Source organism: Chiloscyllium plagiosum, unplaced genomic scaffold (assembly GCF_037043375.1).
Source record: "Chiloscyllium plagiosum isolate Xiang-an unplaced genomic scaffold, Cpla_swu_hap1 HiC_scaffold_5, whole genome shotgun sequence".
In the NCBI taxonomy this organism is placed as follows: domain Eukaryota; kingdom Metazoa; phylum Chordata; class Chondrichthyes; order Orectolobiformes; family Hemiscylliidae; genus Chiloscyllium; species Chiloscyllium plagiosum.
The window spans coordinates 130529028-130546957 of record NW_028270143.1 but is presented as its reverse complement, the minus strand read 5'-3'; the positions used below and the strand labels follow the sequence as shown (position 1 = coordinate 130546957).

The 17930-nt window shown below is 43.3% G+C and overlaps 1 protein-coding gene across 1 annotated transcript in view; it reads left to right on the top strand.

Annotated features, from left to right (window-relative positions):
- The window catches only part of slc39a4 (solute carrier family 39 member 4), a 68459-nt gene that overhangs the window by 4652 nt on the left and 45877 nt on the right, over positions 1 to 17930 (top strand). The window contains exons 2-3 of the mRNA XM_043690938.2: positions 12939 to 13226; positions 13863 to 14073. Of these exons, the coding sequence (XP_043546873.2) occupies positions 12939 to 13226; positions 13863 to 14073 (499 nt within the window). The remainder of the gene's footprint in view (positions 1 to 12938; positions 13227 to 13862; positions 14074 to 17930) is intronic.

Below are 17930 nucleotides of genomic sequence, written 5' to 3'. Positions count from 1 at the left end.
AGTGAAAGTAATAGGGTGGTTGTTATGGGGGACTTTAACTTTCCTGATATTGATTGGGAAAGCTATAGCTCAAGTTCGTTAGATGGGTCAGTGTTTGTCCAATGTGTGCAGGAGGGTTTCCTGACACAATATGTAGATAGGCCAACAAGAGGTGAGGCCATACTGGATTTGGTTCTGGGTAACGAACCAGGCCAGGTGTTAGAATTAGAGGTAGGTGAACACTTTGGGGATAGTGACCATAATTCGGTGATTTTTACTCTAGTGATGGAGAGGGATAAGTGTGCACTACAGGGCAAGAGTTATAGCTGGGGGCAGGGAAATTATGATGCGGTGAGGCATGACTTAGGATGTGTGGCTTGGAAAAGTAAGCTTCAAGGCAAGGGCGTAATTGATATGTGGAGCTTGTTCAAGGAGCAACTATTGAGTGTCCTTGATAAGTATGTACCCGTCAGGCAGGGAGGAAAGGATCGTGTGAGGGAGCCGTGGTTTAATTAGGAATTGGAATCCCTTGTTAAAGGGAAGAGGGCGGCCTATGTAAAGATGAGGTGTGAAGGTTCAATTGGGGCGATTGAGAGTTATAAGGTAGCCAGGAAGGACCTGAAGAGAGAGCTAAGAGCAGCAAGGAGGGGACATGAAAGGTCCTTAGTTGGTAGGATTAGGGAAAACCCTAAGGCTTTCTATAGGTATGTCAGGAATAAAAGAATGACTAGGGTAGGAATAGGTCCAGTCAAGGATAGTAGTGGGAAGTTGAGTGTGGAGGCTGAAGAGATTGGGGAGACACTGAATGAATACTTTTCGTCAGTATTCAATCAGGAACAGGACATTGTTGTCAATGTGAATACTCAGCCACAATTAAGTAGAATGGATGGCTTTGAGGTATATAGAGAAGAGGTGTTGGAAATTCTGGAAAGGGTGAAAATAGATAAGTCCCCTGGGCCTGATGGCATTTATCCTAGGATTCTCTGGGAAGCAAGGGAGGAGATTGCAGAGCCATTGGTCTTGATTTTTATGTCCTCGTTGTCTACAGGAGTAGTGCCAGAAGATTGGAGGCTAGCAAATGTGGTTCCCTTGTTCAAGAAGGGGAGTAGGGATAACCCTAGTAACTATAGGCCGGTGAGTCTCACTTCTGTTGTGGGCAAAATTTTAGAGAGAATTGTAAGGGATAGGATTTATGAACATCTGGATAGGAATAATGTGATCAAGGATAGTCAGCATGGTTTTGTGAAGGGCAGGTCGTGCCTCACAAACCTTATTGAATTCTTTGAGAAGGTGACTAAGGAGGTGGACGAGGGGAAAGCGGTAGATGTGGTGTATATGGATTTTAGTAAGGCGTTTGATAAGGTTCCCCATGGTAGACTACTGCAAAAAATACGGAGGTATGGCATTGAGGGTGAGTTGGAGGTTTGGATTAGGAATTGGCTGGCTGGAAGAAGACAGAGGGTAGTAGTTGATGGCAAAGGTTCATCTTGGAGTGCTGTCACTAGCGGTGTTCCGCAAGGATCTGTTTTGGGACCATTGCTGTTTGTCATTTTTATAAATGACCCGGAGGAGGGGTTAGAAGGTTGGGTGAGCAAGTTTGCGGATGATACGAAAGTCGGAGGAGTTGTAGACAGTGAGGAAGGATATGGCAGGTTACAGCGGGATATAGATAAGCTGCAGAACTGGGCAGAAAGGTGGCAAATGGAGTTCAATGTAGCTAAGTGTGAGGTGATTCACTTTGGTAAGAGTAATAAAAAGATGGGGTACTGGGCTAATGGTCGGATACTTGGTAGTGTGGATGAGCAGAGGGATCTTGGTGTCCATGTACACAGATCTTTGAAAGTTGCCACCCAGGTAAATAGTGCGGTGAAGAAGGCATATGGCGTACTGGCTTTTATTGGTAGAGGAATTGAGTTCCGGAGTACTGAGGTCATGTTGCAGTTGTATAAGACTCTGGTGCGGCCGCATCTGGAGTATTGTGTGCAGTTTTGGTCGCCATATTATAGGAAAGATGTGGAGGCACTGGAACGGGTGCAGAGGAGGTTTACCAGGATGTTGCCTGGTATGGTAGAAAGATCGTATGAGGAAAGGCTGAGGCACTTGGGGTTGTTTTCATTGGAGAAAAGAAGGTTTAGGGGTGACTTGATAGAGGTGTACAAGATGATTAGGGGTTTAGATAGGGTTGACAATGAGAATCTTTTTCCATGTATGGAGTCAGCTATTACAAGGGGGCATAGCTTTAAATTAAGGGGGGGGTAGGAATAGGAAAGATGTTAGGGGTAGATTCTTTACTCAGCGAGTCGTGAGTTCATGGAATGCCCTGCCAGTAGCAGTGGTGGACTCTCCTTCATTATGGGCATTTAAACGTGCATTGGATAGGCATATGGAGGATAGTGGGCTAGTGTAGGTTAGGTGGGCTTGGATCGGCGCAACATCGAGGGCCGAAGGGCCTGTACTGCGCTGTATTCTTCTATGTTCTATGTTCTAAAGAGTGCCTGTCTGGTCAGCTTGCATAATCAAGAGGTGTTAGTCCTTTTGTCTTTTAAGTTAGTAAATTTTAGTAAAAGTATATTTTCTAGATAAGGTAGTAATTATACAGGTACTAAATAAAAGTATAAAGGATATTAAACTGATTACCACAGCTGGATTGTGAGATTTGTTTGCTATTTGCTGATGTGACTTTCATTCATTCAGGCAGCAGAAGCGCTGTTTTGACAGTAAAGGGGACAGTGGCCCTGTTTAATGCATTTAGTGGTTGGCGAAACTTTTGGATGTTCTTTAATCTATTTAGGTCCTGAGCGATTCTTGCTAAGGGCTGGTTAATATTATAATCTTTCCATACTTTCGGGTGGGTCGTGGAAACAGTGTTGGATGGGTATTGTTTTTGAATAGATTAGTAGTCTTTGATATTTGTCAAGATTAGAGTAGTGCTGGAAAAATACACCAGGTCAGGCAGCATACGAGGAGCAGGAAAATCGATGTTTCGGGCAGGAGCCCTTCTGCATCTGCAGTACCCACTTTCGCCAAGCATCTCTGATATTTATTCAAATGTAGTTTATGATGTCAATAGGCCAGATAAGGGTTGAAGGTGTGAAAATGGATGTGGAAGTCATGTTTTGATTTAGTCAATTAGTAATGATGTGTAAGTGCTGGTGTTGGACTGGGGTGGACAAAGTTTAAAATTCCAACCATACGGGACCAATGTCAATGTCATCAGTTTCCTGATCTCCCCTCCTACCACCTTATCCCAGATCCAACCCTGCAACTTGGCACCATCCTCTTGAACTGCCCTACCTGTCCATCTTCCTTCCCACCGATCCACTCCACCCCACCCTCCACTCCGACCTATCACCTTCATCTACCTATTGCATTCCCAGCTACCTTCTTCCCCAAGCCCCCTTGCCCCCCTCCCCCGCCCCTTCCCCCACATTCCTGATGAAAAACTTATGCTCGAAACGTTGACTCTCCTGCTCCTCGGATGCTGCCTGATAGGCTGTGCTTTTCGAATTGCACCACACTTTTTGACTCTGAATGCTAACATCTGCGATCCTCACTTTTAAAAATCACATAATACCAGGTTACAGCCCAACAGGTTTATTTGGAGGTACAAGCTGCTCCTTTCCCAGGTAGCTAGTGGATCAGGATCATAGGATGCAGAATTTATAGCAAAAGATCATTAGTGTCATCCAACTTTTGTGATTTATTGTACAAACCTAGATTGCTGTTAAGTCTTTCATCTTTTAGAATGGGTTGCAGGTTTCGATTTATTAATATGTAAATCCCAGAACTTCTTTTAAGTCACATTCCCAAGATAAGTTAAGGTTTTATTTAAAAAAGGTGAACATCTCAGCTCAGACAATGTGTTAAAAGGTGTGAGGTTAGAGTCTGTATGTATTCCAATCTTGAATCAGACTGGTTACTTGCAACAGTAAAATATTCTACAAAAATGTGATTTTATGAATGAATGAATGAAAATGCATTCCAGGAAAGGGTTATGAATGAATGAATAGGAAGGTGCTATTAATGAATATAGCTAGCTGGAGAGTGAATTAGCAAAGATACCTATAACAATATCTCACAACACGAAGATAGGTAGGAAGTGAATTGTGAAGAGCATATAAAGGGATATGGATAGGTTAGGTGAGTGAGCAAACATCTGGCAAATGGAGTACAAAGTATGAAAGTGTTAAATTGTCAATTTTGGCAGAAAGAAAAAAAAATTAATTATATTATCTAAGTTGTGTGATCTTGCAGAAAGTCATAGTGTCTTAATCGCAGAAGGTTAGCAAGCACGAAAAGCAAGTAATTAGGAAAACTAATAGAACATTATTATTGTAAGGTGAATTGAGTGCAAGAGTAAGGAGGTTATGCCTAAGTTATACTGAGTATTGGTGAGAATGCATCTGTAGTACTGTGTACACACAGAAGGATGTTCATACATTGGAAGTAATTCAGAGAAATTTACCAGAGGAATACCAGGAGTGAGCAGATTGCTTTAAGAGGAAAGGATGGACAAGTAAAGTTGAGGTTAAAATCAGATCAGTCATAATCTAACTAAATTGCAGACTTGAAGGGCCAAGTATCTTACAGCTGCCCCTTGTTATCCTGCTGTAAGGACACAGCATGTGGATTGAACCAGGGTGCATCTCAAGGCTGCTCACTTACCCTCTTAACACTGTGAGCCTACCTGGATGCTCACACCATTCCTGTCTTGTGATTTTGTTTTTTGGCCCTCCCCAGCCACCGCTCCTGGGCTCAAATAACTTTTCGCTTGCCTTGCCAGGATGCTTTTCATTGTTGTCAGCAGTTACCAGTCAAGCAAAAGCAAGACAATCTTCAGACAGGAGTTCCCAGGTACAGCAAATCAAGGAAAGGCTCCAAAATCAGTTCAGGGGCTTGATAATGGTGAGTTAGGCAGTTGAGTGGTCAGTGTGTTAAGGGCTAAGGAGCCAAATGCCGGGGGCCCATGTGGCTCTTTCACCCTCTTTGTGGGCTGTTTGCAGGTGGGGGAAAGGTGGTGAGGATGTAACTCTGAAGATGGATGAGGGAGATCCAGCAGATGTAGTGTACCTGGACTTTCAGAAAGCTTTTGATAAAGTCCAACATAGGAGGTTAGTGAGCAAAATTAGGGCGCATGGTATTGGGGGCAAAGTACTGACTTGGATTGAAAGTTGGTTGGCTGACAGGAAACAAAGAGTAGTGATAAACGGCTCCGTTTCGGAATGGCAGGCAGTGACCAGTGGGGTACCGCAGGGATCAGTGCTGGGACCGCAGCTCTTTACAATATATCTTAATGATATAGAAGATGGTATTGGTAATAACATTAGCAAATTTGCTGATGATACTAAGCTGGGTGGCAGGGTGAAATGTGAGGAGGATATTAGGAGATTACAGGGTGACCTGGACAGGTTAGGTGAGTGGTCAGATGCATGGCAGATGCAGTTTAATGTGGATAAATGTATGGTTATCCACTTTGGTGGCAAGAACAGGAAGGCAGATTGCTATCTAAATGGAGTCAAGTTAGGTAAAGGGGCAGTACAGAGAGATCTGGGTGTTCTTGTACATCAGTCAATGAAGGTAAGCATGCAGGTACAGCAGGTAGTGAAGAAAGCTAATAGCATGCTGGCCTTCATAACAAGAGGGATTGAGTATAGAATCAAAGAGGTTCTTCTGCAGCTGTACAGGGCCCTAGTGAGACGGCACCTGGGGTATTGTGTGCAGTTCTGGTCTCCAAATTTGAGGAAAGACATTCTGGCTATTGAGGGAGTGCAGCGTAGGTTCACGAGGTCAATTTTTGGAATGGCGGGACTACCTTACGCTGAAAGACTGGAGCGTCTGGGCTTGTATACCCTTGAGTTTAGAAGACAGAGGGGATCTGATTGAGACATATAAGATTATTAAAGGATTGGACACTCTGGAGGCAGGAAACATGTTTCCGCTGATGGGTGAGTGCCGAACCAGAGGACACAGCTTAAAAATACGGGGTAGACCATTTAGGACAGAGATGAGGAGAAACTTCTTCACCCAGAGAGTGGTGGCTGTGTGGAATGCTCTGCCCCAGAGGGCAGTGGAGGCCCAGTCTCTGGATTCATTTAAGAAAGGAGTTGGATAGAGCTCTCAAGGATAGTGGAATCAAGGGTTATGGAGATAAGGCAGGAACAGGATACTGATTAAGGATGATCAGCCATGATCATATTGAATGGTGGTGCAGGCTCGAAGGGCAGAATGGCCTACTCCTGCACCTATTGTCTGTTGTCTATTGAGACATCCAAAGATTGAGTAGGCAGTGTGGATTGTGCAGGAACATTGGGTAGCAGTTGGGTGCAATAGCAGAGATGGAGTGAATGTGAAACAGTAGAGAGAAGATGGCAGCACTTATCCTGGCAGAGTGGAGAAGGTACTTGATCCCCCCTCCCTGCTGGGCAGTGCTCCAGGTAGCTGAGACCACAGTGACCCACTGAAGAGCTCAGATGATGTGGCATCCTCTGCTGGTTTGCCGGGGGTGTGGCAAGGGGGAGAGGGGGAACGTTCCTACTCTGCGTGACTGCAGGTCCCAGTTCCATTTCCCCCTTACCTGTCACGTCCGAGGAAAACTGTAAAATAAAACATATTAAAAGCAGGAGTTTCACTTGTTAGAGAGTGGATGACAGGAGAAAGTGAAGATTGGTATGGATGATAGTCCAGCATATGGTCTCTCCTTGAGGGTCACAAACAGTTTTTGAAATAGCTGGAAAGATTCTTGCATTTACTAAGTTCCCAGTGCCAATTATGCTGTGCAATAGAAAACAGCAGCTCTTAAGAGTTTAGATTTTCTAATCATTTGCTTTGGTTGCAAAAATATTTGGTTGCAAAAAGCTTTGCTCTGTTAACATTTGGGTCTCTGCGTTAGTATAGAGTGAGACGTCAGGCACAGCAGACAGATGGGGTTATTGTTACCTGCTCAGTAAGCACCTGTGAGAACAGAGTGTAAAGATATAGCACTCATGTCATAGGGAGCAAAGTCTGCTGCTAGACCATAGAGTACGGTTCTGCAATAACCAAAAATTCTTAATGCATTGGTCAAAGTTTTACATTTTGTTATAGGATCTTGAAAAAGTTATAAAATGTGCATGCTTTCTTTGTTCTCTCATTTTCCAATGTAATTGGTTCTTTGATTAGATTCCAACTTGTACCCCGCTCCAAAGTGTCATGGTTCAGATGAGATATATGCATATAGTGTCGATATTATAATCTGAACTCCTTATAGCTGGCAACTCTTACCTGATAAAATTATATTTGAACTGGAGCCAGACGTTTACAAGCATCTGGCAAGTTGCAAACCTCTCGCCAATAAAACTTAACTGTCTACTGAAAGTGCAAGAAATACTCTGCTGGCAGGATATATCATGGAGAGAGATATTAATTACTGAGGGGAGGTGGGATTAGGTGCAAAATGGGAGTCAAGATCCTGAAAAGGTGGCATCGGGTCAGGAACATGACATGATTTTTTTTTCATTTATTCTTTCGTGGAATCTGGGAATTGCTAGTAAAATCAGCAGTTATTGGTCAAATCGAACTGTCCCTGAATCAAGGGATTTGCTTGGCCGGTTAAGATTAGATTAGATTCCGTCCAGTGTGGAAATAGATCTTTCGGCCCAACAAGTCCGCCCTGAACCTCCGAAGAGTAACCTGCCCCCCTCTAACTAATGCACCTAACACCTATGGACAATTTGGCATGGGCAATTCACCTGACCTGCACATCTATGGACTGTGGGAGGAAACCCACGCAGACACTGGGAGAATGTGCAAACTCCACACAGACAGTTGCCCGAGGCTGGATTGGAACCTGGGGTCCCTGGTGCTGTGAGGCAGCAGTGCTAACCACTGAGCCACCGTGCCACCCATTAAGAGTGAGCACGTTGCTGTAGACCTGGAGTCACATCAAGGCCAGACCAGGATAGAAGGAAAAATTTACTTTCCTAAAGGACACTCATGGATCAGATGGATTTTTATGACAATAGATGGGCCATATGAGTTTGCAAACTCTTAGGTTTAACCTAGAATTCAACCCGTATCCTCATTTTAAAAATCCGCAGATTTCCTGAACTGTGTGTAACTCAATGACAGTCTGCGAAAGCAGTGAAACTGATTACTTGCAGTCATGGCTAGCTTCAGCATTTGTTCTGAAACTGTGCCTCTCTAACTTGCAAGCCAATTCATTGTCTTGAACATCATTCACATGCACTCTCCACAGTCAGCCTTCACTGTGCTTTGGGGTTAGTTTCTGCAGTCCAGCTCTGCACTTCTGATGAGAACATGAAGACAGGAACAGCAGTCAGAACGAGAGAGGTAACATTGACATCCGTGTCAATTATCTTCTCAGGTTCCTCCACAAGACAGAGGGCTGGGCTCAGACGTTCAGCTGAAAGGAAATCTCCTTATGGAATTTACAGGCAGCTCTCTTGACCAGTGCCTGATCTGGCTCAGGTTTTAGAAGGCTTTTATTGTCATTGCTGATCTCTGCAGCCAAGTTCTTCTTCCAAGGAGATCCATACTGCCAGTGACTGTCGAAGTAGCTGTCACAGGAAGATCCATCAACCTAGTCCACCCTTCCTCGATGCTCCAGCTCTTTGCCTCTGTCTGGAATACTGAGCCGTCTTCTGCAAAGAGAGAATTTACGTGTGGGAAATAGACTGTGTAGAGAAGAAAGACGGACAACGTTTGTGGGGTGTACAAAGTTAAAAATCACACAACACCAGGTTATAGTCCAACAGGTTTTATTGGAAGCACTAGCTTTCGGAGCGACGCTCCTTCATCAGGTGGTTGTGGAGAGATTATGGGGAGTGACTGTGAGGTTTCAGGCATAAGATGGCTCAACAAAGACAGTGAGAGCGAGTGTTGGCTGTTCAGATGGGGATATGCCTGGGAGGAAAGGAATGGGCAGAGTTTCAAAACCGTGTTAACCTGACGAGTGCCGGGCAAGAGCCTGCTGTTAAAGTAGTTGTGTGAAAGTTGCCTGAAATCAATATATTGCTCCCCTCTTTTTCCCTCCTCAATTCCTTCGGGCTGTACGTGCACTCTCTCAAACTGGAGGGGGAATCACTGGATCAAAGCAAATTACTGCGGATGCTGGAATCTGAAACCAAAAGAGAAAATGCTGGCAAATCTCAGCAGGTCTGGCAACATCTGTAAGGAGAGAAAAGAGCTGATGTTTCGAGCCTAACTGACCCTTTGTCAGAGCTTTGACAAAGGGTCAGTTAGGCTCGAAACGTCAGCTCTTTTCTCCCAGACCTGCTGAGATTTTCCAGCATTTTCTCTTTTTGGAGGGGCATCACTCCGGGTCTGTTTGTTTGGTCTTTCAATCTGTTTCTTTTCGTCCTTGGAAAACCTCTTCTCATTTCAATCTCTCAGACCCCCCCCCCCCCCCCCCCACACACAGCGAAACCTCGAGAGAAGAGCCCAAGAATCAGGGGATAGGGGATTAGCGACTCTGATCTCCTTTTCATTTTTGTGTTTGCTGAAGCACCCGAATCAGTGCACTGTTCCAACCATCCTGACCCTTCTGCGGTTCCTTTAACTAGAAATCTGTCCTGCTGTTACTCAATGGGTCCTTATGTGCCCTTTCTGACTTCTGAAAAACCCAGGAGGTAGATGCTAATATTGTGACATATATAAAGAACCAGAGCGAAGCTTGCTCACGTGATTGTTGGAAGGCAGAAGGCCTTTGTCATCAACAACAGACAATAGGTGCAGGAGTAGGCCATTCAGCCCTTCGAGCCTGCACCGCCATTCAATGTGATCATGGCTGATCATTCCTAATCAGTATCCTGTTCCTGCCTTATCTCCATAATTCTTGATTCCACTATCTTTGAAAGCTCTATCCAACTCCTTTCTTAAATGAATCCAGAGACTGGGCCTCCACTGCCCTCTGGGGCAGAGCATTCCACACAGCCACCACTCTCTGGGTGAAGAAGTTTCACCTCATCTCTGTCCTAAATGGTCTACCCCGTATTTTTAAGCTGTGTCCTCTGGTTCGGCACTCACCCATCAACTAATCACCATTCCGCAGAACAATTAGCTAAAATTGCTGTTGGCTAAACCTCCCATCATGCATAACCCTTCATTCCAGCTTATCCAGAGTAATCTTCCCCACTGCTAAAACATCAGCAGTGTAAATAGCACCAACTATGAGTGTCAGGTCACTTGATTTTAGAAAGTTCAGTAATCCTTCTCACAATTTTTGTTTTTTTTTTAAACAATCCCTTTATCAAAAATAAATAGATATGATCTTTACAGTGTAAAATCGTTGAAATGTGTAACACAAGATGCTCCTGCAGAAATTCACCAAAGATTCTCAGGCAGCACCTTCCAAACCCACGACCATTTCCATCTAGAAAGATAAGGGGAGCATATATATGGGAACACCACCACATTCAAGTTCCCCTCCAAGCCATTCACCATCCTGAATATATCACCGGTCCTTCACTGTCGCTGGGTCAGAGTCCTGGAATTCCCTGGCTAATGCAGGTGGACTGCAGCGGTTCAAGAAGGCAGCTCATTGTCACCTTCTCAAGGGCAATCAGAGACTGGCGATAAATGCTGACCAGCCTGCCAGCGATGCCCATATCCTGCAAAAATAAATTTTTAAAAATTCAAAAAAGAAAATTGTGATCTGTAATATACAGGCAGTGGAAAGCAAAACAAATTTGTGAGGCATGATCTTCCACGCACAAGACATGCTGACTATTTCTAATCGAACTCTGTCTTTCCAAATGCATGTATCTCTGAGTCTTCTCAAGTAACTTACCTACAACAGATGTTAAGCTTATTGGCCTATAGTACCCAGGGTTTTCTTTGCAGCCTTTCTTGAGGGCACAGCATTTGCTACCCTCTAGTCTTCTGGGGACCTCACCAGTGGTTAACGATGTTGTAAAAATATCAGCCAGGGCCCAACCCCCGCAATTTCTTCTCTAGCCTCTTGCAGCGTTCTTGATGTATTTTCCCAAATCTGCGGTTGATCTCTCCCTATAACTCATTACCTAATCATCTTCACCATGCCATCGTCAATTTGCAATTTTAACATAAAACATTTTTGAGATGATTGGTACAAAACAGTTTGACCTAATGGTGCATGACACAAGGTGCCATATTTCAGCAATTTCCAGTGCATCTAGTTTAGTTGTTCTGTTCGTTTTTATTCATTTGTGGAATTCAAGCATTATTCGTAAGGCCAGTATTTGATGCCTATCCGGAACTGTCCCGGAAAAACCGGTCAGCTGCTTTCTTTAATACAATCCAGCTGATCGTTCACTTCAAAGGGCAGGCAACGAAACTATTGTGAGCTTTCTGAGCTATTGCACCAGATGAGTAGTTCACAATCCCGTAGTTCACAAGTAACATGATACAGACTGGCTTATTTTTAAAATGTAATTATTTAGATTTTTTTAAACAAAGCATTTGAATTTAAATTGCCCAGATCTTATGTTGGACAGATCAGCTGCGATCCCATTGGATGGCAGGGCAGACATGAGCTGACTGGCTCCTATGTCTAATGCTCTGTATGTCTTTGGCTCATTAGTCTAGGTTATCATAACCATGAAGCTTTCAAATGTAATAAATTTCACTGAATCAAGATCAGACTTGCTATCTGTTATTTAAGAGAATAAAACCGGAAGTTGAATTTGTCAGTTGCTAATAACAATAAGGCAAAGTACAGGAGCAACACTGGGGTACTATAGCCAAATAATTGATAAAGGCTTCGGCCTAGTCCATTTGTTTGCAAAGAATGGTGTCTGTGCGTGTGTGTGTGAGAATACAGCACAGAAACAGGCATTCAGGTGAACATGACCTCACCCTACCCTATTCCATCTCCCCAAACCAATACAGCCCATCATTCTTTTCTCCCTCACCTACTTACTGAGTCTCCCCATAAATGCATCAATTTAATTTTTTTTTTTTTAAGTTCACTCACAGGGTGTGGGCATTACTGGTTAGGCCATCATTTAATGCATATCCCTGATCACCTACAGGATAGTTAAGAGTCAACGATATGGCTGTGGGTCTGGAATCAAATTTAGACCGGACCAGGTAAGGATTGCAGTTTCCTTCCCTAATGGACATTAGTGAATCAGATGGGGTTTTTTTGCCCTCTGATGATTGACATCATAGTTGTCATCAGACATTTAATTCCAGATTTTTATTGAATTCAAATTCCAGCATTTTCCGGCAGGATTTGAATCTGGGTCCCAAAACATTATCGGTGGGTCTCTGGATTCATCATCTAGTAATAACACCACTAGGCCATCAATAGTGAGTACTATACCACATGGACTGCAACAGTTCACGAGGGCAGTTATGTGAGCAGAGAGACATACTGGGACATTCCACCCTGTCAGTGTGGGCTTTCTGCTGGACGGTTGACCATCCCCACTCCTGGCTGAATGAGGAAAATGTAGACCGACTGGAAAATTCCAATTGGTCACCGTAATCCTTGCTTAACAAAGTGGCTAATTAGACTCCTTTAGAAATGGTGGCTAGCCTTCGGGTTTTCAGACCCTTAAAACCGCCATTCCCAATTTCAATGGGCTCAAAGGAAGAGGAGTAACTCGGTGAGGCAGTGCTTGGCTGGTGTGTTCTTCTGAAACCATCCTATCTGCATAATTAACAATGACTTTCACACAAATGCTTTACACAGGCTAATGACCATTAAAAGGATGAACGGAAGAACTCTTACCCTCGTGATCAACATGTTTGTAAATCTGCACATATGCAAAAAATTGCTCAAAACTCATAAACACATTCACATATGTAAATACACAGATATAAAATTATACATACAATAAATATATGCACACATATACACAGTAGACAGGTGTAAACACACATGCTCCATAGTAGATGGCTGCATCTTTTTCAATCAGGAACATTAAGTTTTCTTCTGGCTATTCACAAATCCCTTCTATCTCTTTTCTCCGAAATAGTGTTTCACAGCGGGTGACTTTTTTGAACTCGCCAAGAAAAATAGGAGTGAAACCAAAACACTGACGTTGTTCGACTTTTTCCAAATTACACCCGGATTGCTACTTTTCCTGAGCCACCCCCAGAAGGAATGCAAGGTCGTACAGTCTGGAATGTGGGACAAAGCGACACTGTCTTTCACAGAGAGTCTCATGATGAACATTAACCAAACTCTTGACCCCACCCATCACCAAGTAGAAGAGGTACTGGTGGCAATACAGAGGAACTATCTAACAGTGGCTAAAGGTCAGGTAAGTAAGGATTGGCACTTTTCTCTTTTCAACAATTCAAACAGTTAAAGTCAGCATAACCTTGAACACTATGCCACATATAAAATCATTAACAGGACTGCACTTTCTGTGAACCAACTTAGAACCTTAAATGATTTATTACTTAAACAGCCAATAAAGCATAAAGATAAATTCAGGAGATCAATGGGCTGATGTAAATTGGCACACAATTACAGTAAGGGAGAAACCATTTCTTCAAAACAAGGTTTTTAGTTCCTCCAGGCATAACTTTGTAACAGTGTGTTGCATCGAATGTGTGACACAGAAACAAATCATTTGGCTTACTTTGGTTGTGCTAGTCTTTGTACTCCACACAAACCACCTCCCATCCCATTTCATCTAATCCACTGGTCAGCACTGAGCATATGTTACAAAACTCTAAAACAAATGATTATTTATACACATTCAGTTACATCGCATTTTTAGACTTGATCATTAAGCTATCCAAATACAAAGAAAGCCTTTTTGACTCTTATCTGCAAATTATGGAATAATGCAAACTTTTGGTCATTTATAACTAGTATTGGAACAAAATAATTTCCAGCATAGTTAGATACTTTGGTTATTTTAGTTAATGCACTTTCTTATAAACTGCAGCCTTGCGTCGATGTGAATCAAATCTTGGAAGAGTCTGGCCTTGGTCCGAATGGAATGACAGAAGATAACCTCAGTCATTTTTCTGCTATTGTGCTTTACCATGTACTGCAAGGGAATTGTCTACTCCATCATTTATTGCCTGGGCCTGAATTCTTTCTCGATTTTATCTTTCACGTGCATCACAATGAATCTACGAACCTCACCAGAGCAGGTAAGGTCAATATGCTCCGTTTAGCTTTGGATTATGAAGTGAAAGTAGAATTAGCAAATAAAGATTAGGAAGTGAATGCATGTACAACTGTAAGCAGAAGGCTCAAGCATTAAAAGCCATCAGGTGTTTTGTGCATTTTGTAGCATGGATTATTACAGAATGAGGTGGCCAATGGTCAGGCATGGAATTTTGTGCAGAAGGCGGTGTCTTCAAGGCAGAGGCCAGGGTGGAGGCGGGTGGTGTGATGGAAAATCAGGGAGGAACTTGTTCATCCATAACAAGATTTATGACATTGTAATCGACAAGCATTGTGTTTCTCTTACAAACGAGCAACCAAATCTTTGACCTGCAGATAGCCTCATACGTTAGGGAACCTTGAACCTGCACTTTGAAAAATGCATTCAAGGCATAGCACGTCAATGCAGAGGTCATAAAGGCAAAGGTAATTTCCAGGGAATGTGCAAAGGACTGACCTGCACACATCATTCCAGGCTTATCTTATGGGTGAGAGTACAGAATCGGCAATGAATTCATACAACCCGGTAGAGAACTGTTATTTTTATTTATGAGCTTTTCAAGGGGACGAGGCTGGGAGACAAATTCATTGGGCAGTCTCATGTCTGCTGTCCCTCGGTGCATCAGTCTGGAAAGAAAAGCTGCACAAAGCGCTGCCTTTTGTAGTTTAATAGCAGACATTAATGCAGGATCTCAAGATGTTCCAGTCTGCACACTCTGTAGCACTGAAGCAATACAGATGAAGCAAGGGTGAAAAGGAGCTCTCAGGATTCATATATTGAGAGATTTGACTACAGGTGACTCATCTGTCCATATTCATATGGATATTTCAGCGTAACATTATTATCGTGCCAAGCAATGTAGGTGCACCAACTCATTACTGCTTTTTCCCAAACAGTGATGCAGTAGTTAATGCATAGCTTCCTAAAGGTGGTTCAACTGGAAACATAATTAACATGGATAATGTAAAAAATAATCAGCAGGACAAAAAAGTGAAGAACAGAAAACCATTAAAGCGAAACATAACCTTTTCACTGAGCAGGAAGCTGCCTGCCAAAACGAGCAACTTTGAAGACCAAACAAACAATCAAATTGGAAACCAGTTCCTGAAGAAGGTTCATTGGACCTGAAATGTTAACTCTGATTTCTCTCCACAGATGCTGCCATTTTCTGCTGAGTTTTTCCAGCAATTTCTGTTTTTGTTTCTGATCCAGAGCTCTTCTGATTATTTTTTTTTGTTAAACTACTAACCCAGTCCAGTTATCCAGGAAGTGGACGGCAATAAGGTTGTGTTTGATCTCTTGGACTCTCTGAAATATTGCTCTGTCTACTTCTTGTGGTAATTAATTTCATGATCCTCTGCCTCATCAGATGTTTGCTATACATCTCTATTTCATCAATATCCAGGACACCTCAACTTTTCGGTTTCGGTTCTGGTATATCACAAAGCCTGACTAGAGCAGATCAGGCACTGAAACTTTGAAAGTGGAGTTGCAGCTAAACTGGGTGGTGAAGAAGGTGTTTAGCCCACTTGCTTTCATTGATCAGTGCGTTGAGTATAGGAGTTGGGATGTCATGTTGCATCTGTACAGGAGATTAGTGACACCACTTTTAGAATACTGTGTTCAATTCCAGTCTCCCAGCTAGACAAAAGATGTTGTTAAACTTGAAAGGGTTCAGAAAAGAATTACAAGGATGTTACCAGGGTTGGAGGGTTTGAGCTATAGGAAGAGGCTGTACAGGCTGGGGCTGTTTTCCATGGAGTGTCGGAGGCTGAGGGGTGACCTTAGAGGTTTATAAAATCATAAGGGGCATGGATAGGTGGAATAGCCAAGGCCTTTTTCTGAGGATAGGGAATAGGTTTACGATGAGAGGGGATAGATATAAAAAGGACCCGAGGGGCAACCTTTTCACACACAGGGTAGTGTGTATATGGAATGAGCTGCCAGACAAGGCAGGTAAAATTACAACATTTAAAAGGCTTCTGGGTGAGTAATGAATAGGAAGGGTTTAAAGAGACATTGGCTAATTGCTGGCAAGTGGGACTAGATCAGTTTGGGATATTTGGTTGGCACAGATGAGTTAGACTGGAAGATCTGTTTCTGTGCTGTAGAACTCTGACTCTATGACTCATCTTCAGGAGGCCAATGGTTAATTTCAAATATGTCTGTGGGAGAAGTGCGAACAGTATTCTCCTTCGTTCCACATTTGTCAGCGTAATTCCTACTGGTGTCATGAACCAGGTTTGGAGGGGGTGTCCCTTATCTTCCAATGGCCATCCCTGGGTGCACCATCGACTTTGGGAAGAGGCGGCCATTTGTAGGTGATGTGTACAAGTGATGGCAGCTTCTGGATATCGAATCATGTAAACGTCGATGACTACATTACAAAAGGAAGTCTTTTGACCTATCTTGTCTGTACTGGCTCCTGAAATAGTTACCCAGCTAGTTCCGCTTTGCAGCCCTCTCACTGTAGCCCTCAACTTCATCACTTACAAATATAAATTCAACTCGTTTGAAACCTCCTGTGAATCTGCCTCCAGCACGTCTCAACAGCGTATTCCAAATCCTAATAATGTTGAGTAAAGATTTCTCCCCATCTCACTCCTACCTCTCTTGCAGACGGTCTTGAAATTGTGACCCCCCCACTTACAGACACATCAACTAGTGGAAATGGAGTATCCTTCTTTATCCTGTCAAAATTGTGGGTGGCACGGTGGCACAGTGGTTAGCACTGCCGCCTCACAGCACTGGAGACCCGGGTTCAATTCCCACCTCAGGCAACTTGTCTGTGTGAAGTTTGCACATTCTCCCCGTGTCTGCGTGGGTTTCCTCCCACAGTCCAAAGATGTGCAGGTCAGGTGAATTGGCCATGCTAAATTGCCCATAGTGTTAGGTGTAGGGGAATGGGTCTGGGTGGGGCGTGGGTCAGTGTGGACTTGTTGGGCCAACAGGTCTGTTTCCACGCTGTAAGTAATCTAATCTAACTTTGAAAATTGTTCATAATTTTGAACACCTCAATAAAGTCACCTCTTAATCTTCTCTGCTCCAGGGAGAGTAAGCCCAATCTCTCTAATCTTACCTTGTTTCTTAATTCTTGGTATCATTCTAATAAATCTCCTTTGAACCCTCTCCAAGTCTTTAACATCCTTCCTTAAATAAGGTCCCCAGAACTGGAGACAATACTTCAAATGTGGTCTAAACCAATGAGTTATTGAGGTGTAACATCACTACCTTGCTTTTACACCCAACAGAGTGGTGGGCGTGTGGAATGCAATGCCAGCAGTGGTAGTAGAGTCAGATATGTTAGGGACATTTAAGCAACTCTTGGCGAGGCATGTGGATGATGGTACAATGGAGGGTATGTAGGTTAGTCTGATCTTAGAGTAGGATAGAAGGCTGGCAAAACACCGAGGGCAATAGGCCCTGTACTGTGCTGTACTGTTCTATGTTCTATACTCTATGTGTCTGTTTATAAATCCAAGAGTCCTATAAGTCGTCTTATTAACAGTCTCAACTTGCCTGACCACCTTCAGAGAATTATTGTTAGATTCCTTACAGTGTGGAAACAGGCCCTTCGGCCCAACAAGTCCACACCGACCCTCCGAAGAGCAACCCACCCAGTCCCATTCCCCTACATTTATCCTTTCACCTAATTATGCATGTGAACCCCGAGGTCGCTATGCTCCTGTACTTCCCTCAATTGTATCATTGAGTCGGTATATGTTTCTTCTCATTGAAATTCTTTTGTCAGGTGTCTGCCCATTTTGCCAGCTGAAGGTACTGAGCATCTTCCTCACAATTCACTATTCTCCCTAACTTAACTATCATCTGCAAGTTTAG